The sequence below is a fragment of the Phasianus colchicus genome, chromosome 1 (assembly GCF_987193195.1).
Source record: "Phasianus colchicus chromosome 1, bPhaCol1.hap1.1, whole genome shotgun sequence".
Classification (NCBI taxonomy): domain Eukaryota; kingdom Metazoa; phylum Chordata; class Aves; order Galliformes; family Phasianidae; genus Phasianus; species Phasianus colchicus.
Genome location: NC_143436.1, coordinates 147,723,505 through 147,747,726, shown reverse-complemented (window position 1 = coordinate 147,747,726; position 24,222 = coordinate 147,723,505). Strand labels below are relative to the sequence as shown.

The following is a 24,222-nucleotide window of genomic DNA, read 5'->3' as shown; positions in this document are numbered from 1 at the left end:
ATTTCATTTTAGACATTATCATTTGTGAGACTGTGTTTTCCATTTTGAGTATTTTCATCCTTTAGAGAAGGCTGGGTTTAGTTTTTATAGCCGAAATTGCAAATTTTCTAGATTTTCATCTCATGTCTTGTGAAATTGCTTTTCTTAAAATCTACTCTCTTCACTATTATGGTAAAAAGCAATCCAATTTTCCAGCCCTTGTGACTGTCACCAAATCCCCAGAAGCACAAATTTTAAAGCTTCCAGATTCAGGAGGCAAATATACAGCAACATTTGTTGTGTTTAAAACACTGTTCTTTTCATGATACACTCACGATGGTGGGAATAGAGTCTGTGATTACTGACTGCCTGGTGTGGCCTTGCACTAGTCCTTGCCTGACATGCAGCACCAGATCAAGGTGGGGAATGCACTTTGAAAAAGAGACAAATAAATAACCAGCATGCAGTTGCTTCAATCCTGAGCTGGCACAGAGGCTAGGCTGCTTTTAAGCTGCCTGCATGCAAGGAGCAAGCATTGATCTTCTGTCCAGCAACTCGTGTCCATCAGGAGTGCTAGCCGGCAGGGTGCTGCCCGCCAGCCATGGGCAGCTCTGCAGCAGATAGCACTCGATTATACCTGTTTGTGCTCACAGACAGCTGTGATGAGCAGACAGGAAGGGATTGTCTGAGATTTGAGGGAAAGGGAAGAATGAGACGAGCTTATTTTGCTGTTCTCTGTGAAGTGAATCCCTTGCTAACTGCTGCATCTTGATTGCTTTGGGTCCTGTACAGACTTTTAGTATTTAAAGAGAAATTACAAACAAGAGGGAAATCAACTTTTTACACAGCTAGATAGGGCTAGGGCAAGGGGAAATAGCTTTAAAGTGGAAGAAGGTAGATTTAGACAAGATATTAGAAAGAAATTCTTTACTGTGAAGGTGGTGAGGCACTGGAACAGGTTGCCCAGTGAGGCTGTGGATGCCCCCTCCCTGGAATCACCAAAGGCCAGGCTGGACAGGGGCTGTGAACAACCTGATCTAGGGAAAGGTGTCCCTGTCTATAGCAGGGGGTTGGAACTCAGTGATCTTAAAGGTCCCTTCCAACCCAAACCATTCTATGTTTCTATGTTTCTATGTTTCTGTACCGTTGCTTTCCTTACTGCCCTCATCAGCTTGCAGCAGCAGATGCAAAGCGTCTTCTTCCCACACCCTGGTTTGGCAATGCACACCTCAGCGACAGCATCCTTGCCACTGCAGAGCCTGCTGGAATGACATGCCACCTCAGCCTCTATAGCCCCTCTGATGCTCTAATCACCAGCATGAATGATTAGAGGAAGGGGCAGGAACAGTGTGATGGTCAGTGCCTGTGCCACCAGTGCCTGCAGCAAACCAGAGGTCCCTGCTGTCACTGCATATGCAGAGCATATGCTGCCTCCCCATTCCCAAGCCATCAGGTGCAGTGGCCATAAATCCACATCCCCCATCTCCTCCCAGCTCTGTATCACTTGCCTTCCCACCTAGCCCTGACTTGGTTCTTCTCCTTCATTCTTAGGGCAAGACAAAATCAGCTTCACATATACAGCTGCCTGACTCAGGCTTGTTCATGTGGCAGCATCCCTGCTCTGAAATAAGTAGACCTGAAGTCCCCGGATGCCAGCAACACACTGGGGATGACAGGGAGATGGATGGTGACCTACAAACCCTGCCCAAGAGCCACAATAAATACTCAAGCAGCAACACTAAGTCTAGATGCATGCTGTATTTACCTGCTTGATTTAAACTACGCTATATCATCGTGAATGTTAGGCAGACATATCCTTGGAGGAGTGGGGAGGCTTATTACCTAAAGCAATACCAAGGAGGGAAAATAGACTTTTCGTTATAAAGATGGTACTAGAGATATAGGAGTAATACTCTGCTCATCCAGCAACTCCCTGTATGATTTCAAGTAATTTTCTTGGCATACAATTATTTTTCCTACATATATATATAATAGAAATATTCCTTTCTCCTCACCCTTTCCCTATTCAGAATGAAAACTCTTCAAGACAGACACCTCATTCAGATTCACACAGTATGCTGCAAGTGCTTGCTGCTGTGCTCATCCTTATCCACACAAAACTCCTCCATTGGTGTTTGTTCTTTAAATTGTCCTGATTTGATTCTAAAGATTGTCTGGCAGGCTGTGTTGAATTTATGGCAGAGATGAGCAGCGTACCTTGAATTCATACTGCTATCTGATTCACAGGGCTCACACTCCAGACTCAGAAATATGCATGTCCTAGCAGCTTTAGTATCAAAGTGAACAAAAAAACTAAAAGGGCTCTCTGTCCTGATTCAAGATCAGATTCAACAGCACTCTTGCAAGAATATTTAAATTCATGACATTTCATCTGACCACAGCAGAAAACAGAAAATCAATTAGACACATCAGATTTTGCTGTTTTAGAATAAAAAATTGTTGAGAAAGCCTTATTACTTTGCTGTACTTCAAACTAGACTTAAATTTATCCCTCTTTTAGAATGATCTTTAAACTCTAGCTGTAGCTGAACTCATATCCACTCTCTCTTGTCTCCTGCCTTCCTCTGGCAGTCCTAAAGAAACTGTGTGCAGTTGTTCCATTAGGAGCCAGTAACTGGAGTACTTAACCCTATCACGAAAGGACAATGGAGTGCAGCTCCACAGCAGCAGTGGATAACCCATCCTCTCCTCAGTAGGAAGGCAATGAAAGTCATTAGTATATTGACATGGTAGATTAACAGTACAAGGTTCTCTCTTATTCAGATTGTTTTCCTGATAAACTCTTTTCCTGCTGAGCCCACTGACATTCATACTTTCCTTGCCAAAAAATGGCATTTCGTAAACATTTCTCCCTCTGAAAATATTACTGTTTTCATTCTAAATCTTTTGCAATTTTTAGTTTGGACTTACAGGTTTTTACAAATTATATTTGTATGTGCTATAAAACCAGTTTTTGTTATATCATCTCTCATCTAGGAAGCAACACTGAAAATGAAACTGTGCATCTTCCTTGCGTGGTCTGCAAAGAAATTTTGGCCAACAATACATACAGAACTGCACATCAGCACAATCACTGTGCATAATGCCAGAAAGCCTCTATGTTAATTCTTTTCTGACCAAATACATTCACCACTTGCAATAATGCAGATTTGTGTATTTGGGTTAAAATAATCCAGTATGCAAATATCCAGGCCATTGAAATCAAGCTGTGGTTTCAATTGAGGTGAGTGAGAGACAGACAGAACTAGAGAAGGGAAAGCTAAAGAGAAAGAAAAGGAAAGCTAAATTCTGGCTGAAATTAAAACATAACACTGGAAGAAGCAGGAATAACCACATACATCAATACAGGCCGGGACATGACCTGATGGAGAGGAGTTCTGTGGAGAAGGACCCAAGGGTCCTGGTGGATAGCAGGTTGGCCATGATCCAGTAGTATGCTTTGTGGCCAAGAAGGCCAACAATATCCTGGGATGCATTAAAAACAGCATGGCCAGCAGGTCAACGGAGATGATTGTCCCCCTCAACTCTGCCATGGTAAGGCCACATTTAGACTACTGTGTCCAGTTCTGGGCTTCTCTAGTTCAAAAAGCCAGGGATCTCCTAGAAGGAGACCAGCAAAGGGCCACAAAAATGATAAAGGGCCTGGAGCATCTTCTGTATGTGGAAAGGCTGAGAGACCTGTGTCTGTTCAGGCTGGGGAAAAGAAGACTGAGGGAGGATCTGGTAAATGTTTATAAGCATCTGAAGGGAGGTGGGAGGAAAATGGATGAGATCAGGCTCTTCTTGGTGGTGTGTAGTGATAGAACAAAGAGTAATGGCCTAAAACTTGAACATAGGAACTTCCATAATAACATGTGGAACAACTTCTTTATGGTAAGGGTGACAGAGCCCTGCAACAGGCTGCCTAGAAGATCTGTGGAGTCTCTTTCTATGGGGATACTCAAGACCCATCTGGACACCAATCTGTGTGACCTATTGTGGTACCTGCTTTAGCAGGGGGGTTGGACTCAATGATCTCTTGAGGTCCCTTCCAACCCCTGCAGTTCTCTTATTCTTTGAGTTTGGAATGTTCTGATAACAGGTTACAGTGTGAGGAAATGCACCTTGCCAAATCTAGTTTATTTTCACAAAGCAGGTGGGTCCTGGCACTGACGTGGGGACAATACCGTCCTCAAGCCCAAGGGCTTTGCATCTTCTTTTCCCCGCTTCTTTCTTTCCCTCTGTGGGGGAGAAGAGAAGGGCACCTACCAATAGGCCTACACAACTTCATCCAGGGAGGAGGGCAGCCCCCAGCTCGCCCCAAGGGCCGCAGCAAGGCAGCATGCTGCCTCAGGTTTAAGGGGGCAGGAGGGTGCTGCGCTCTGGTTAACTCGTAAGTTAATCACTTTGCAGCATCAGATGTAGAAGAGCAGGTCATTTACACCTAGGCTCCTTCAAAAAAGTATGTGGCTTTGAGAAATGGACAGTGACAAAAGATTTCTGAAGTCCGTAGGCAAGATTACACTATTTTTAGTATCATAAAGAAGATATCTCTAATATTTTACATTGCTGGACAGTAATTTCGAAATCTTAAGGTGAAGCCTTAAGTCATCAAAACTCTTACTTGCATACTCTAGCTGTGCATTTCATTTTGGTTTTTTTTTTTACTTCATGTCATTTTTTGGTCACCTCAGCACAGCCCTTTCTCCATCTCTCTATCTACACTGGGTGAAGAGCTGGATGAGCCTTCATGGGCTGAGAGAGGGCAAGGTTGGAAGCCCAGAAGCTGCTGCCAGGGTAGCCGTCATATTTCTGAATCCTGGGTTTTTTTCAAGGCATCAAGTGTCCCCTGAGAGCTGCTTCAGTTTGGAAGGCAATGGAGCTATGTCAAGAAGAAACCACTAGAAGAATTAAAGTTAAATGTAAGGCTACTTCAGCTATGAAGTACAATTATCCTTCTTGCTCTGATATGAAAGGATGTGTCCTAGCTCTTGCTGCCTTTAGAAATCATATGCTTTTCATAGCTGTTGGGATGCTTGAACTACTTGTCTGTTATAAAACAGGCAATTCCCTGTAAACCCTGGAGTCTGAAGAGAAGAAACAGCCACTTCATTATTAGTACCAGATGAACATTTCCAGGACAAACAAAAGCCAGTATAAGCTTGAAATACTCTATTAGTAATTGTTTACACTAGTTATTAACATTTTTGCTTGGAACAACGAAGGGCTGCTTAGAAAGAATCAGTGCTTAACTGCTAAGCCTTGCCACAGAAAAGCCTCTGGCGTTTTATCTTAAAGATTCCAGCATATTTTTGGTACTACTTTTATACTTATCTGCAATAAAAAGCTGATTCCTCTGAGTGCTTTGGATTTGCTTGAATCAGATTTAGGGACCAGCTTTTTAGCACTGCTCCCAGGTATTACAGGAAAAGTGAAAGCTGATGCAAGTTATAACCGATTTTTTTTTTGTCAGGGTGTTGTAGTTTACAGCAGTTCCTGCTTCCCAAAAGAAGTGTTATTACTTACTGGGGTAGTGCGTGCAGTTGTCCTGACTTACCTACTTAAGGATGTGGATATGCAACATAAGTCAGAAGTAAGGGTCTGCAGTCACGTTTCTGTAAAGGAAAAGAAATGTAGCCCAGTGTGCTTCACCATTTGAAAGATTCCTCCTCCTCTCTCCACAGACAAAGCAGATGTTTAATATGGGAAGTGTTTGGTGTCAGTCTCTGCTTGCCTGTAGCAAGAATGTCCCTGGTTTAAAAAAAGAAGAAAAGAAATTGTCTCCATTTGATGATATGCGGCAGCGTTATGTTCTGTTGAGATCTGTAGGGTTTCCAGGTTAGGGTTAAGACAAAAGAAGATGTGGCAGTGCTGTAAGGTGCGCACTTGCTTTGATCAAATTATTTTTGAGCAAGGGACCACCAGCCCCTTATGCCAGCCAAGGTTAGCTGCCCCTGGAGTTGGCTAACACACAGTGTTGTAGCACAAGCATTGCCTGGCCACAGATGGCAAGGAAATTCCTGTAAGCCTTTGTGCAAACCTGTAAGTTATTTTCCTCAAAATGCATGCCATGGGCAACCTGGTTTTCATTAAAATGCATGTTCTAGATCAAAGCTGAATTAACCAAAAGGCCTCAGAGATGCATTCTGATCAAAGCTATATGAAATGCTGATCCAAAGTTGTACTCGGGACACTTATAACCTGTAGGAGACTTGCACACGTCACTGCAGGCTAGGAGGGATACCTTGGGCATTTCAAAAGGCACAAGTCTTAAGTGTGGGCAAGTGAGTAGGCTGCTGTGAATGTAGATGCAGAAGTTCAGGAGTATTAGCACAGGAGCTGAATCCACCCCTAGCTGTCTAAAGTTCTATACCTGTTGCTTTGAGGATTCAGAAGGGCCAATAATAATTCTTTACTTCCTGTTATTAAAAACCTAAACTTTTTCTTGTCAAAGACATGAATAGCCCTTAGAGATAATGAGAGTAAGCCCCCTTTTCATTTCACTTTAAAATACTCTGGTGAGAATCATCTTGCTCTGGAAAGTCGCCTAGCTCATTTGTTTTATTTCACAAATTACCCAAGCACCCATTTGTGTTTTATAACTGGGATTCAGCGTTAGTTCTTGATTAGAAGAGCTGTCATCTGCTTTTCTAAGCAGAAACATGAATCATGAGCAGGCAGTTACTGGGAGAGCTCTGGATCATTTTAAGCTGCAAAGTCAAATTTTAAAAAGAAAAAGCAGGAAAAAAAAAAAAAAAAACCAACAACAAACGTTTGTTGCACAAGAAGGCCCGGGTAAAATTCTCAAAACTTGGATGCGCAGAGAAATTATCAATAACCATAAAATTTCATGGCCCCCTTTTTAGATCCGCAGCCTTAACATTTTGTAGGGAAATAAAGCTTTGGTTAACCTTGGCACTGGCAGACCTCATTAAAATAACAGCCTGTCACTTTCGAGTTTAAAATAACAGGGTTGTCAGTTTTATATTCAGCGGAACAATCTACGGCTATGCTCTCCGGAAAACAGCGTGCACGGAGCGGGGTTTGACAGCGGTGGGAAGCTGAGCAACACCGCCATCTGCGGGTCCTCGCCGTCTTCAGCAGGCCCTCGCCATCTCCAGGTCCTCGCCATCCTCCCCAGGCCGTTGCCATCTCCTCCAGGTCCTCGCCATCTCCAGGTCTCCTTTGACATGGTCCCCCACCACATCCTTATCTCCAAACTGGAGGGATGTGGATTTGATGGGTGGACCACTTGATGGATAAGAAACTGGTTGAAAGGCCGCAGACAGAGGGTGGTCATCAATGGCTCTATGTCCAGGTGGAGGCTGGTAACGAGCGGCATCCCCCAGGGGTCTGTCTTGGGACCGGTGCTCTTTAACATCTTTATCAACAACATCGATGACGGAATCGAGTGAACCTTCCTTCAGTAAGTTTGCTGACGACACCAAGCTGGGTGGTGTGGTTGACACGGTTGAAGGATGGGATGCCATTCAGAGGGACCTCGAGAGGCTGGAAAGGTGGGCCCGGGTGAACCTGATGAGGTTCAACACGGCAAAGTGCAGAGTTTTGCACTTGGGCCGGAGGAATCCCAGGCATCCATACAGACTGGAAGGAGCGGTCCTTGAGAGCAGCCCTGTGGAGAAGGACCTGGGGGTCTTGATAGATGAAAAACTTAACATGAGCCAGCAGTGTGCCCTTGCGGCTCAGAAAGCAAATGGGATCCTGGGTTCCATCAAAAGAGGGGTGGCCAGCAGGGACAGAGAGGTGATTGTTCCCATCTACTCTGCTCTTGTGAGGCCCCATCTGGAGTACTGCGTCCAGGTCTGGAGCTCCCAGTACAAGAAAGACAGGGAGCTGTTGGAGAGGGTCCAGAGGAGGGCCACAAAGATGATCAGGGGACTGGAGCACCTCCCCTATGAGGACAGGCTGAGGGAGCTGGGCTTGTTCAGCCTGGAGAAAAGAAGGCTGCGGGGTGACCTCATTGCAGCCTTTCAGTACCTAAAGGGAGCCTACAAAGAGGAGGGGAATCAACTCTTTGAAAGGGTGAGTGACAGCAGGACAAGGGGAAATGGTTTTAAGCTGAGGGAAGGGAGATTTAGGTTGGACGTCAGGGGGAAATTCTTTACAGAGAGAGTGGTGAGGTACTGGAACAGGCTGCCCAGAGAGGTTGTGGATGCCCCGTCCCTGGAGGTGTTCAAGGCCAGATTGGATGGGGCCCTGGGCAGTCTGGTCTAGCATTAGGTGGAATGGTTGGTGGCCCTGCGTGTGGCAGGGGGGTTGGAGATTCATGATCCTTGAGGTCCCTTCCAACCCTGGCAATTCTGTGATTCTGTGAGGTCCGCATTGCCCACACAGGACCAGCTTGGCCTCTGAAAAGTACTTCATGATGAAGTGCAGGGTCTCCCAGCACTTAATTTTTTTTTTTTTTTTTTTTTTTTTTTTGTGAGATAATGGGAAAGTTTATGAATGTATGAAAAAAAAATAATCAATATATAGAGCAAATGCAGCTCTGCTTCATTTGTCCCAAGTCAAAGCAGATCAACATTACGATACGCAATGTGCACAGAAGTTTTGAGCACCTAATGAGGCATTCCAGACAAAAATACGCACCTCATCTCCCCACACCTATTTGGTGGAGAAATGCAAGTGCCTGGAAACACTGAGAGAGATCCTTCTTAACAAAATTCAAGCATATGGTATCTGTAGTGGGAGCACAGTTCAGCTGCCTATGTATAAGTGCCTTGTGTCTCTGAGTCACCTATAGGAAGCTGGCAGCTGTAGCGAAGGACATACAGTAGACACAGATCTTCCTTGAGGAACAGCCCCAAAAACTTAGGAATCTGAATTAACTGCTTTTGATTAAGCCCATTTTACAAGGAAAATGGTATCAATTGAAATATCCAGCTACTCGCACTTAACTGCTTGTGACATATAATTCTTGCACCAATGGTGACATTCACGTGCAGCAGAGGCATAAACATAACAAGCAGTTACAGGCAGTACGTAACGTGTGTTTTAAGCCTGCTGACCAAGTCTTTTTAAACAAATTGTTGGCCATTAGTCTTAGAACGCTTTCAGATTAAGCCCCTAATGGACATAAATACTGATCGATGTATGAAAGTCCTGAGCAGCTTTCTGCTGGTATGGCATAACAGAAATCAGTACATAATGATTTGCTTGTTCTTGCTACCTTGCCATGTCTGTGACAAAGGGTATGTTCTTCATGATCCCACACACAGCTCAGGCTGTCAAGCTCCCTATCCATAAATCTGCTACCAAGCTGTCCATCATTATACAATCTCTGCATCCTTGTTCATGAAGACTGCAAGGCTGCTGGGTGTCTGGCTGGGAATATTAGATGCATCTAGGGGAAAACAAGCGGCGGGCAATGGAAGACCTGGTTGTTCATCTGGGAGTAATACAACTTGAAGAAGTGACATTAGTTAAATGTTGCTTGTGAAATCAAATCCCTGAAATTATAGAACCTTTTCACAAATATCCACTTGAAATGTCTTCTGAGTGGCTATACTGCCACATACAGCCCACACCACGTCATCCAGAGTGGCCCATCAGAGAAGTGTCCAGTGAGTAGCAAGAAAGTGCTTATTTCCAAGGCATAAAGGATTAACCCTCATTGAGATTTTGTGTTCAGATGTTTCTGAGCATCCCCAAGTAGAAGGTAACAGCAGAAAGGCAAGCTGAATCTCCTGCTGGCATTTCAGAATAAAATCTGCCAAAATTTTGAGAGCAAACCAAAAAAGTGTGATACAAAAGTGTTAAGAAGAAAAGAAAGTTAATAACCTTTTCTTCTTAACACAAACAAGACCCGTATTTTATTTCTACATTGAACCAGGGTTGGTTTTGAACACATCTTTGCATTGTTTTAGTATCTCAAGATGCTCCTCTGACTGTGACAGTAGGGATTATGTTGGTGGAGTTGATAAAACTGGAAGAAATCTCAGACAGATTTGCCGTGGAGAGAGGAGAAGGAAATAAGGGAAAATACTTTAAAAATATTGGAGTATCAACTTAAAAATTTGCTTTTTGGCTGATGTTTCTTCTGGGCACACCTTGTCCCCTTGCTGAGGAAGCATGTTTCTATTGGAAATTAAACTGAAGCAAATTCCATAGGAAATTAGGAAATAGGAAATTCACAGGCACATTTTTTGGATCTTTCCTGCTTTTTAAAACATCATCAGCTCACTTTTAGACCTTCATGGTATTTCCAATGCTTTTCTGAGTTATCTCAGTGAGATTTTCAAGTTCTCCAGATATCCCGAGCTAAAAACAAGGAATTCTAAGGTCTGATTCCTGACAAAATGATGGGCTTGCTTTTTAGTTCACTCCCTTTCTCTGGAGTCCAAGGTGAGTAAAGAAGACAAAAATCTTGGTCAGCTCTATTTACCTGCTTAAGATTGAATCTGTGCTGGCAGGATTAGAAGTGAGCTCATAAGTGGTGGTGTAAATTCTGCTGAGGAATTGCACAGCCTGTGACTGCTTTGGTCACAGAAGTCAGTGGCAAAAGTAAGAGATTAACTGTTTCTCAATGTGGGTCATGTAACTATAATATTTCCATGACTCTGGATATGATTTTCTCTTTGGAAATGATGCAAACATTTAATTTTTCTCACCTACGTAATAACACTTCCCTTCTGTTAGTAATAATGGATAAAAGCCAGGCTATTTTAATAGCCACTTATTTTTAATATCCCTTTATATAGTCCTCAAATAAAATAAAAATGTAACTCTTTGCACAGCCTTGGTATATACCTTCTCTTATGAGAGAACATACTCAAAATAAATTTACAGTCTTCAAAGTAGCTGAGGAGTAGTTCAAAATTAATGTCAGGGCGGTGTCAGGGATATAGCTGGGGAAAGTCAGGCTAACTGAGACCAGAGATCTGGCTGTCTGTATCTGAATAAATCTCTGCCAGAGAAAGTGGGAAGGAAATATGTAAAAATTGCAGACATCTTGTGTTTAAATGTTTCCACAGAAGTCTAACTACGCTTGAAAGTTAATCTTTAATTCAGAGCATGGGAAATACCAAGGAATCATTTACATGGCCGCAGATCACTAGGGAGCTGCAGTAGTTTGAATTCATAAATCACAGGCAAGCAAGGTTAACTGAACCTTTAGTCTCTTTTATCTCATTTTCAAGGGACTGTACATCTGTTACCTATTTTTTAAATGCTGGTGGTGATCAAAATGATGTACGGTGGGAAACGTGTAACTCTGGGGTCTAATAAGAGACTTTCTGTGACTATGCTTGAGTTCTCAAAACTGAAGGCACTGGAACCCACAGGCAAAAGTTTTGTATATCATGGCATGCATTGCATCACCCAAATCTATTCTGAATATTGTTATATTATAAATATTTCAAGCTTAAGGAGGGTAGATTTGGGTTAGATATAAGGAAAAAATCTTTCACAGTGAGGGTGGTGAGGCACTGGAATAGTTTGCCCAGTGACGTGGTTGATGCTCTATCCCTGGAGTCTTTCAAGGCAAGGCTGGATCAGGTCCTGGGCAACCCGATCTAGCTGTGGTGTCCCTGTTCACTGCAGGGGAGTTGGACTAGATGGCCTTCATAAGTCCATTCCAACTCTAAGGTTTTTATGATTTTATGATTCTATGATTCAAACTCACTGACTACCTGCACATCATAGAGTCATCAAGAGATGGCTGAAAAAGGTAGGCTCTAAAAGGAGACACCTCCTGGGGAAGCCTGAAAGATTTAATTAGCTGTGTTTTACCAATATTCATTGGTAAAGTAAGATCATCTTTACCAGACATGTTTCGGTAACACAAAAACATTTTTATTGTTAGGAAATTTTATAATGTGTTATCTATATGCAGCACACATATAGAATATACAAACAATATTTAATATCTTTGAAAGTTACTGGGGAGTGAGATCCCTTATTTTATTTTCAGAATGTACTTCTGAGGAGCCTGTGCAGTGTGTCAGCTGTGAGATCGTCTCTCAAATTGTATTGAATTCTATGAAAATATGAAGTTTTTTTTCTCTGTAATTTGGTCCTTGCACGGGCTGGGGCAGGAAGGGAAAAATCATTTTCCAATGGGTGTTGAGTCAATTGTGGTTCTGAATAAAAGTCTGAAGTCCAAGAGCACCAACTCTAGTCTGATTATGGTAGAAATCTGAATATAACTCTTAGCATCTGCGTTGTGAGTAGCTACAAATAACTTCTAGGTAGCAATGAAGTTACTGCTCTGAAAACAAATTACTCACCACCATCAGATTACTTGTGCAAATGGCTACCCAGGAGACATGATAAATGAAGTCTATCCATTAGGCTCTTTTATTGCCCAAGGTTACGTGAATGGACCCTACTTCCTACAGACCCTTTTCACTGTATTTTCAGCAGTTTCTTTAGGATTTCTCTGACCAATTTCCTCTTCTAATAGGAGTTTACACAACTCTCTGTGAGCCCCAGGAAGTAAATTGAGTGGCTTGTGTTGGTTATCTGCACCACTGGTGGCAGGGGGGTTTTTATCCATAGCATGTGAAGAAGGGGAGCAGGAGGGGATATTCTCTGCCTGTTGCCCAAAGACACCCTACAAGGCAGGCATCCTTAGATTGCCTCCACTGCTACTGAAACCTTGCTCACAGTCTGTAAACTGGGATTTCATTTTTGGCTTGATGAGGCTCCTCTACTGAGAATATAAAGATTTGCAAACACTTCTAGTGTTTGTATTACAAAACTAAAGCAACTAGAGCTTGGCAAAGGGTATGGAGGAGATTTGTAGGATATGGAGGAGATTTATAGGATGGCAAGAAATGATGTCAACAACTCACAGCCAAATACTGTCCTACTTATTTCTTACAAATGAAAATGCACACAGAGCTTCTGAAATAACATCCTTGGATGTTTCTATCTCCTGGTATATAAAGTGACATTCTGCAGAGTTTAAGCACTGCAAAGCAGTGTGGGTCATTTGCTCGGAGAGCTATCATGTCTTCAGAACAAAAGATAAAACAGACAAATAGCCAAGTACAATATTATACCTCAACAACCTAAAAGCCAATCTCAAAGCTGAATGGAACAATGGAGAGCTTTTATTTCTCATATTTTAAAGAATAAAGCTCAGTGATTTCCTTTGAAAGCTATTCAACATGCTCTCCTAAATCCTATTATAGCTTAACGTGAAATGCATGTTTCCATAAGAACAACAGTAGCACCAGTCATCCTTTGTAGTCTGTCCTTTGTTGTGTTCTCTATCTATTCTTGTAGATTTTTCCACTCTAGTAAACCAATCACTAAACAAGAAGTGATAACATTTCAGCCAGAGTATGTGTTAAGTTGGTGCTGGAAATTCAGTTTGTTCCTGCTTGCTGCCTGAATCTTGCCAAATTAAATTATTGTTCAAGAGGGAGTTTATAACATAAAGGAACTGTTCTGATACCGTCCCAACATTTCCTGAATGTAAAATCTGTATCCAGCTACAGATATTTATCTATATCTAATAGCAAAGATAGATTTAGCCTCTGCTTGCATGTATATTCAAACCTCTTGCTGTTACCTAGATCCAAATGTACTGCAATGTATTCAGCCTGTGTGTCTTAAATCAGTTGAACATCAGCTCACTTTTTTTTAGAACCTGCACATCATGCATCATTTTTTTTAGAGCCTGCATGTACAGATCTAAATATAATATTTATTTAAGACATGACCAAGCTGGTGGGTGAGATATTTTATTTGATGAACACTGTTTAACTCAATTGACATTCAGCAGACTGTGAGGCATATTAATTCTTAGAAAAATGTATATTTTAGAAAACCTCAGACAAATTGAGAATAGAAAGAGCAAGATGTAAGATGCTTTTTCTTAATGTCTTGCCTAGAAAAAAAGGTGACTAATTATTTGCACACTGTGAACCCAAAGGCACTGTGCCTTGCTCATAAATATAGGAATTTCAATTTTAGCACCTTCAGTCCTTTTAACTTCCACCGCCATCTATTATGGAATCGAACAACCTCTTATTTAAAATGAAATCTAATGCAGCTGATGTTTTTAACTGGTTTTCCCTCTCATTGTCTCTTAATCAGGTAACAGACATTAAAGAAAAACTAAAGCTCTCTAAAAAGTTTTGGTCAACATTCCCCTACACAATCTGCAAGGACGAGCGAGTGACAGCCGGCTCGTCAAACGAGGAGGACTGCTGGAACGGCCACACCAAGGCAAGGTGAGGTGGAGCCTTTCCCACTGGATTCAATCCAAACTCCCACCAGGCACAAAGCAAAATCAGAAAACAGAGTATTTTACAAAACAGTTTGTAAGAGTGAAACAGAAATGGGGACAGCAAGTAATTGTCCACGCGCAGCTTGCAGCTGAGATTATCTATTGTCAAGGTGCCATTAAAGCTGGAGTGTGAGTCACTGTAAATGCACACAGCGTGCCAGCATGTGAACACAGAAAATGTTCACTGGTTCAGCTCCAGAAGGATAATTTATACTGAGATTTCTGAGAGCTCTTTAGCTCCATTTAGCATCCCTGTGTTGGGACTGACAACTTGTGAAGCAATTGCACTCTTGGGATACCATACCGGGATGAAACAGAAAATTGGAATTTTGGCTCTATTGGCTATTGGCTGGCAAAGCTTAGGGTTATTTGCTGGGAAAAATAGAAAAAAAGAAAAAAAAAAAAAGAAAAGAAAAATGAAAAAGAAAAAAAAGAAGAAGAAGAAGAAGAAAAATAGCCAGAACAGAATGAATGTAGCAGTCTTACTCTACATTATCTTGTGCAGAAAGCTTGACCTTGTCTTAATTTGTCAGTGACACTGTAGTCATCTGCCCTTGTTAGCAATGATTTTTCAGTGAGTTTTAATTCTGAGGTTGGTTCAGCTCTGACTGTGGCTGGGCTGGTGAGAAGGTCCCAGTGTGGATTTGTGCTGGGAAAGGGAGAGAGGAGAGTGGGACCAGCTCGAGGACCGTAGCAGGAGCAGGTAGGTTTCAGCTCTGCAGCAGTGCCCATGACGCTGGGGAGAAAGGAGGTGTTGAGAAGTTTGAGTGTCCATGGTACCACATGTCACATCAAGATGCATATGTTAAGATGTATGTGGTGCTCTTTCTATAAAAGAGCAGTCAAACAAACCTGTTGCTATCTCTCCTGCTTCCCATAATCAATGCTAGTATTCATACCATGTCTGGCTATTCCTTTCAGCTCTCTTCTGTACCAAAGGGGCTAGCAAACACTCTAAGGTCTGGGGGAGTTCTGTAGATGAGTTTTAAGATTTTTATCCTCCTTTTGCAGTATTTATTTTATGAAAAGCCTGGTTAGTTTCATGGCAACTCCTCAGATTAATGTCCTGAAGCCGTTCAGTACCTCTCTCCTATGCTGATAATCTTGATTAATTTAACACAAACATATCACTGGATGTGGAATCACAGCTTCAGAGCATCACCTGACTACACAGTCTCAGCAGACCCAACCACAGCTCTTCAGTTTTCTATTTTGTATGCATTCACAAAGGAAATGTGTAATTATTGTCTTAGCAACAGAATTCAATAAGTGCTTGAGGTGGAGGGAATAGTAATAAATCAGACAGATACTATAGGATTCCATGGTCTGTATATGAAATAATATTGAAAATGTAATTAGCTTGATATGCAGAATCGCCTTGGTGAACAAGGACATTTACTGCAGCTTAAAGAAAAGCAATAAATATTTCCATACTCATACTGACTAGCATCTGATAGCAAATGCTAATTTGCAATAGCAAGGGTGGCAAAATCCGGCCACTGTGCATATATCCATTCCTATTCATTGTGTCACTCATCAAAAGCACCCCTGTGCTGTATGAAGAGTTGCATTTGGAGTTCTGCAGAACATCACAGCAACTCTTCATGAAAAAAAAAAAAAAAATAGAAGAAATTTAGTCACCTCCTATTTCCCTTAGACATTAGTACTACAAATGAGAAGACAACATGGTGTTGGTGACTGCTGGGAAAGGAGATTGTAGCTCGTTGTTGATGAGATCCTGTGGCTGTACAAAGAAACTCTGAATTGCCAGACGCACATTGTGCTTCACATTTCATTTTACACATCACCTTTTGATGGTGCTTTTGCAGGAAAACAAGAGATCACAGAAAATGAAAGCAAGGCCTTCTCCTAAGAGAGGCGTTATGCCAAGGTCACTTGTGGTTATTGCAGTCCCCAGGTATCATTCTGCTGCCATGATTAATTTACAGTGACACCAGCAGGGGCTAAATGAAGTTTGCCAACTCACAGCTAATCATAGGGTAACAGAGTGATCCATTATAGCGTTCTGGAAGGCTGCACTTAGCATGTTGCTGATCCTCTGTGAAGAGGGGTTTTAATGAGGTCACATCAGGTAGAAATCAGGTACTGTGGAAATGGGAACACATTAAATTCTTATTTTGGAAAATAATTAAAAAAAAAAAAAAATAGCTTCCTCTGATAAAGTGCCTTTGAGAGAGACGCCAAGCAGAGCTTCCCATCATATCTATTCATAAAAAAAACTTGAACGCAATTTTATGTTTAAATAATGAATGTCTTCTACCAGCTGTACGGAGGCCAATTTTTTTTAAAGACATTTAGAATCTAAAACCATCACTACAACCAGACTTTGAAAATGTAGTGCTTTCCTATCTGCAAATAAATCCTTAGGAACAGCTGATAATTTCTTCAAAAAAATAGATGTTTCCTAGAAATTAAGGAATATTCCCAGGAATTAAGGAATTTGGGGTTTAGGAGGATTGACACCAAATCCCAGCTATTATCCCTTGAATAAACAAAGTGACTGTTACTGCAGTGAGAATGGTAACCAAATCTGCAACTGCTAAGATGCATGGGAGAAGAGCATCAAATGGCTTTGGCTGCCTCAGCCAACCGCTGTCAACCAACCCACATGAGAGATGTTGCTCAAGTCAAGAATAAGTAGATAAGACAAAGTAATTGTGAACAGAAAAGACAGAGATAGCTGAAAAATGAAAGGAGGAAGGAACACTACCATTTTCAATGCTGAATTCAAAATTACAGGTTATTTCACCAAAATGAACACAGGACTGCATCTCAGCTGGCCTGAAATTTTCTCTTCTTGCTGCATGTGGGTGAGCACCTACTTCCAGCCTGGTGGACTCAGATGGGATGAAGCATTCACCTGTGCAGTGCCTGTACTGGGAATGCCACTCCTTGCTCGACAGCAAAACATGCAGTGAGAGTGACTTGAAAGTGCTTTACCCAGACAAAGATAATCAGTAAGCACCACTGCTGTAACTGTGAATAAACCACTTCTCCTGAGTGCAAAAACTGCCTATTAGCTGATGGCCCAAATTTATTTCTATGGAATCTTCCTTCAAACAAAAACTGGCAGATGAATCATTATCTCCCTCTTCTTTTGACTCCTCAAGTTTTGCTCCAACCTGGAGTAGAAATTATTGAAAGAACACTGAAAACACCCTTTGAGTGCCTCCTGAGCAAGCAGAATTGGAAGAGGTGATCCAGTTAGCCACACAACCAATTTTCCACCGCACTTATCTTTCCAGACCAGATGTGACTGCCTAACTCTATCCTACCCAGGATAAGCCTGTGCTGCATTTTGTTCTGTATTGCCAATGGTTTGGGCAGTACTGCCAGAGTGGGATGCTGTAGTTATGCTGTAAGCAGTTGCTGTCATGGTAAAAACAGTGCCTTTCCTGTTATTATTGTTTTGGTTTGGGTGTTTTTGATAGCTAGGATTTCTATATATTACCTGAAAGATTCATCAGTCATTTCTAGACTTTAAAAGGAAGTAAATACCCTAAAACATTAAATGGATGTTAAAAAGAGTGGGACAGAGAGAAAGAGAAAGTGGTTTTAAATAGGTTTTGTGGTGCTCAGGTATGGTGTGCCAGAAGGCATTTTCGTTGTGTCTGCTGAGACAAGCAAGAACAGCAGAAAGGCTAAGAGGAATAGAAAGCATTAATATTTTAGAAAACAATGTAGATTACACTAAACTCCTGACATAGCTGAGCAAGGAGCAGACAGCAGAAAACAAACAGTGTTGTTCAAATTCTCTGCAGGCCGAGGGCTAAGAAAGCTGATTCTGTCTGTTTTCTAGGAGAATGTAAAAGATTTGGCTTCAGGTTGGCTTTCTTTTTTTTACATTTATATTGGGCATATAGTTCTTGTAACGGCCAGGCATACAAAGAGATCATTAACAAGAGCGGAAGCAGCAGTGAAGCTTAAAATTCACAGGGGTGTCTCCGCTTACAGAACTGCAGCAAAAGCAGCTGTGCGCAACAACTTTGCCCAGCCAGCAACAAATCTTCTGTCAAGATGCAGTCCCAAGACAAGTCTTCCAATTCTGTTTGACTTAACCCTACCCCGCACACATCAAAATGCTTTTGTCAGAACGTGTGCTGTGCTGCTTCTCAGAGACTGTCACTCAAAAAACACCTTTGGGCTGTGTGTTTCCATATCCGTACCAGTCCTTAAGAAAAGGGAAAACAATTCAAAGATATGCACATTCAATATAGGCTTTTCTACTTTTTTTTTTTCTCCTGAGGAAGCAGGTCAACTAGTTCAGTAATGACAGCAGAACTCAGTTTCACATTCAGATATACAAATTCTTACATTTAAATGTAGATGCCTGTGGGTGAGCTTGCAGACAATAAGAAGTCAATTGTGTTGCCCAAGCTAGAGCAGTGTGTAAGACAGGTATGACACAGGAGACCACCTCCCAGAGGGCAATAGCTGCTAGAGCATTTTAAAAAGTCACCATTGTTAAGGCACCTGAACAGAGCCCCAGTATCCAGTCAGTGTGGTCAGTGAAGCAGGTTTCAGCTGCCTAAACACAGCTACTGTCATGTGAGGTGCTGTCACAAAGACCTTCATGAAGCTGGCAAATAAGATGCTGGACCTACAGTGTATTCAAACCTTACTGGAGTGACAGCAGATACCAAGCAGCATACCCCTTTTAGGTAAAGTAGAACTCAACGCTCAATTCACTTGACTAAAGAAATATTATTTTAGGTGCCCCAGACATCCAAGACCTCCCCTTCAAGCCTGTATATATGATGTAGGACCTATGGGAAACTCTTGTCTTTCAGAGCTGGTAATTGGAGAGGTGGAGAAATAACTGAGAGCGTCTCGAATTGCACCAGATGTCTGTGTCTGCACAACTAAATCCCAGTAGATGAAATCTAATGAACTAGTCATCTGGCCAGAGACATATGGGACCCCAACACCTGTCCCCACACCACTGATAAATATGCCTCTGTTTGGTATTGATTAGATCTCGTGTTAACCAGATCAGATGAGACTGGGCCTCCACTCATAAACACACAGCTGCATTTAGACACACAAGTTTTGATATCAATATAAACCTAAAGACTAGTCTTCAACCTAAATCTCCAATTTTTTTCCTCTTACACCTTTAATGCCTAAAGGCTCATTAAAATTAAAATATCCACCTAACTTCTAAGTGATCACACAGGAACAGATTTCTTGTGACACACACCCAGGATGTCTAACTTACCCATCAAGGTGAGAAGCACCAGACTCTTCTCATGAGAGGTGAACCACTCTCTCTGTCACCTGAAGAACACATCAAGGGAATAGCTCCCATCCTTTCCCTACCATGTAAAACACTCAAAATCTAGGTGCATCCCTGCCTAAATACGTTATCTGTATGCTGGATTATACTGTTCCATGCGCATAACATAAAAATTTCTCTTAGCCACACCAACATGGTTTTAAACTGCCTGAAATTTAGTGAATTTACCTCAGGCTTGATGAACTGATCTGCATGATGCTCTCTGTAATACTGTGTTAACACCCACCTCTGCTAAAAACAAACTTAGATAATAAAGCCTAGATTTAGATGCCTTATTTTATAACTCAATGTAAGCCTAGCTTATGTGGAAACTAAGCTTTCTATCACTTCTTATATTTTCCCTATTTAAAAGGAAGTTTTGTCTTATGGATCCATTATAGTGAAGCTGTTGATTTTGTGTCCCTAGCATCCCATATAAAACCATCATATGCATTTTCAAATAAGTTGTAAAATGTCTTTTTATGTATAATTTATTGGAGCTTTTCCTATGAAAGAAATTGCAGCTCCTCCATGTCGGAAGTGTTTTGGGGATCTTCAGATCCTGAGCTGGGTACCAGCAGAGGGTGACAGATTGAATTTCTTTCTGCAAACTAATGGCTGGTACATTTAAAGTTAGATGATCTTCTGAATGACATCAGAACCACACTGATCACAGTGCAGAACATAAACCTCAGTAAAAAGCACTCTCTAAAACTAGCTCATATTCTCTCCATATAAAAAGCTTACTTAAGAAGTCAGTACATTCTTATTTTATTTTTTACAGCAAGATGAGGAAATCAAACATAAATTAGTCAAAGAAAGCCTGTGAACTGCAGTTGAGAGTTAGCCATAACTTCTCATGGACTTTTTGCAACAGAGAGCAGATAGACTATAATATTAAACAAAGAAAGCAATCCATAAAAATGACCAATGATTTCAAATCACTTTAGCTAGCAGCTATGACAGTTGCCTTTGACAAGATACTGGGCATCTTCTCCAAGCCAGCAGGGCAATTCTTATATTCTTACTTTTTTAATCAACCGCACCTTGAAGTCACTGATTTACTTCTAGGCTGAGCAATTTATCTACAGCAGCCATTTCATTTGTAGAGATGTGTGACGGATGGAGATGCTGTTTCTCTGCAGCCCAGAGCTTCCCTGAACGCCAAGGTCTCCGTCCTGCTGCCTTTGGGCATCTCTGCAGAATTCTTTCCAATTTCTATCTTTGGTGATTCATAACACTGCGGTCTGCATTCCTCTATGCTAGGGGAAGTGGCTCTGTATTCTCACTGTACTTAAGTCTGTACTCCAGGAGCCTGGATGGGATCCCTGCAGCATTGTTTTTTCTTGTTATGGTACTACTGAAACATCAGGAAATGCAATTCAAGGTTAGGCATTTTTGGCAGTCATGTTTTGTACTTCTGTGTTCACACTCCCCCAAGATTACTCTCTTGTAAGCTTTCAAAGGCCACGGGTGACAGATGAGTCTCATCTTGCGATGCAAGTACCTATTATGGTGAGACTAAACCCTTCCCTGGCTCAGCAAAGCAGTCATCATTTTGTGAATCACCAGAAGAAATACAAAAGTGATTTTCCCTTAAGCACAACTTCAGCAGGGAAAGTCCTTTCTTTTTTCTTACTTTCAGATATGCTTTTAAGAAATATATTCATTTTACAAAGCCAGAACAACAAAACATAGACACCAGAGCTACATTTGAATATGGATACAGAGAACTGGGTGTGATGAAGTAAAATACTTTTAAAACTACATTTGGTACCAGACATCATGAAATTTTGCCATTAGTAGGCTAGACTGTGTTATATACCCACAGGAGGTGTCCCACAGACATCGGTAGACTAGCCTGTTTTGTTAGCTAATTACAAAGTGGATCATAACCTGATAATGAACAATGAACAAAGCGTAGAGCTACCCCAAATCCCTTGCAACCTAAATATGAGACAAAGAATACTTTAAAAAAAGACAGAGAAGAGAGAGCAGGGAAGCAGCAATACAGTATTTTCTCAGGGTACCATGCAGGCACAGAGAATAATGCCAGTCCTTTTTCAGCCCAGCTGTCATAAAATGCACAGATAATTTTTAAAAGGGAATCAAAGCAGGAAATAAGGTAGCTTTGCAGATGCCTATAAGGAGAGTTTCCTAAGTGCAGAGAGCAGCAGGAGACAAAGTGTGCATATTTAACAAAAGATGATGAAGACTTTTACCGTAGGATGATTGGAGTAATGGGCTGATTTTTGTAGGAGAGAGAGATCTGCAAAAGCGCACTTGATGCCTGTGAGCAGCATTAGACTGCATTAGCCAAGGTCATAGAAGGGAATGCTGCAGTAATCAAGGAACGACAAGCTAGGAGCCTGAATAAAAATTCAGATGTGTTGATGGATAGCAAATGCCATGCCTTAAATATGTTATGCACAAAGCGTGTGGGATAAGAAAGCATAGCCTGTTTATAAGGAATACGGACCAAATGAAAGAGAATATTGGAGACTGGTAAGTTCACGCCACCATTTGTGGGTCTGGATGTCAGATAGGCTGGATATGATGTTCACTATAGTCAAAAAAGTGATGCAAGGAAGGACTGGTGAAGAAAATGAATTAAGTGCCTCAGTTAAATGAGGAGGGCCATAAGGCCTCAAGATTGGCTTCTGAACTGTCCCAGAAAAAGTAATTCATAATTTTATGCACTAAGAAATAAAAGCAGAAGAATGCACTGTTGAATACTTAACTTAGTGTACCACTGTTCGTGTCAGTACAGAAGTGCGTTGACTTACTGCTGGCTGGTAAATCTCTTCTATGGATTACAGTCAGTGCACGTGCTGGGGAGTATGTGAACAGTTATGAGTTTGGATAGCTTAAATCCTCTCTGCTTTCCACGCAGCCAGGATACTAAAAAGAGCCTTTAGAGTCTGTAAAATTAAAAACATATTTTTAACATGGTTTCACTGGAGCCATTTAAGAACTGCGTAATCATTGTCAGTGTCAAATTGCTTAGCACAGCGTTTACTGTACAGTCCTTATTTTGACAAGTACTGCATTTAAACTAATCATTCATCCTGTTTTATAGGTACTTGCCTGAGATTATGAATGATGGCTTGACCAACCAGATCAACAATCCAGAAGTAGATGTGGACATCACAAGGCCAGACACCTTCATTCGACAACAAATCATGGCCTTACGTGTCATGACAAATAAACTGAAGAATGCATATAATGGAAATGATGTCAACTTCCAGGATACAAGTAAGCAACTTTTAGCTCTCCTTAAATAAATGTAATTTTGAAATGTATTTATAAACCAGTTCCATTTGAATGGTTTTCCTTGGAGTTTGTGCTTTCTGCTGCTGACAACATACAAAAAATCTTCTGTCCCATTTGTTTCTTTTTCTTTTCTTGCTTATCATTATTTCAAATGCATCAAGACACTGAGGGCTTTCCATTATGCCAGCAGTCTGCTCCTTTTTCAAAAGGGCATTTCAGCACATTAAGTGCCTAATTAGGTGCATCCATCATGGTAGCTTACATTTGGATGCTTTGCTGAATGAAATTTACCATCCACACACTTTACCAAGGTGTTCATCCCCACCAGGGCACTGGGTGGGAGAGGAATGGAGAAAGGGACAACCATTTCAACCCAAGGCACTCACCCTGTTTTCCTCACTTCCTTGTACCAGGTGATGAGACAAGTGGCTCTGGCAGTGGAAGCGGCTGTACAGATGACATCTGTCCCACTGAGTTTGATTTCATCATGACTGAAGCACCACCTGTTGACTCAGACAGGAGGGAGGTGGAGGCTTCGGCCACACAACCCAGCCAGTCACTGCAGACATTGCTCTTCGCCTTCATCAGCCTCGTACTGCAGAGACAATGGAGATAATCTTGAAACTGATCGGAGAAACTGTATTTTAGCTACAGAAACAGCCAACTTCCTTCTTTTCTTACACTCTTGGACAATGGACCATGCCACAAACACTTGCAGTTTTGTATGCGAAGAGAGCAGTACTGCAACCTGCTTCCCTTTTTGTTTTCCCAAAGAGCACCAGGTGCCAGACTGAACTGCTTCCTGTTTTTTGCAGATATCTCTGAAGAGAATATCCACTCTTGAGAGAATTCTTTCTCAGATCTTTATTACAGGAGACTTTCTAAGCTTCATTTCCTTTTATGCTGCAGAAGTAAAAAGATCTTACAGTGAATGTTTTTTTTCCCTAATGAAAAAAAGAAGGGGAGGGGGAGGGGGGAAGAAACCAATGAAGCAATTTTCTTTCTGAGTTGGGTCTAACTCCAGCTGCTCCCTGTAAGTCTAAAAAATCAACAGAACAAAAGACAAGAATGAAAAAACGCAACCGTTCTTCACTGACAGCCAGATTTCCTTTAGGGACTTCTGTAGAATAATTCAGGTCATCGGAATGATCATTGCTATAAAGAGGCAGTCTGGATTTTTTTCCAACGCAAGAGTTTGTCTCAACGATGGATGTCTTGCAATCCATCTGCCAACCACTTCAGATTGGTATGAAGGTAGAGAAGCTGAAAACCAAGTTCTTCTTTTAGTATGATAGTAACTCCACTATCTTCAGAATATCAGTTATAGTTCCTTAGGATTTAAATCCTAATGCCCAGTAAAAAAAAAGAGAAAGAGTAGTAGCATGATTTTGCCCAGCTTCTTTTAGTGTTTATC

At 41.5% G+C, this 24,222-nt stretch overlaps 1 protein-coding gene across 2 annotated transcripts in view; it reads left to right on the top strand.

The window, feature by feature from the left end:
* Positions 1-23,572, top strand: part of GPC6 (glypican 6) — a 730,376-nt gene extending 706,804 nt beyond the window's left edge. For both annotated transcript variants that reach the window (XM_090129991.1, XM_031610618.2), the window contains 3 exons: positions 14,047-14,183; positions 22,615-22,790; positions 23,222-23,572. In XM_090129991.1, the coding sequence (XP_089986117.1) occupies positions 14,047-14,183; positions 22,615-22,790; positions 23,222-23,424 (516 nt within the window). In that variant the 3' untranslated portion in view covers positions 23,425-23,572. The remainder of the gene's footprint in view (positions 1-14,046; positions 14,184-22,614; positions 22,791-23,221) is intronic.
* Positions 23,573-24,222: the final 650 nt, after the last annotated feature.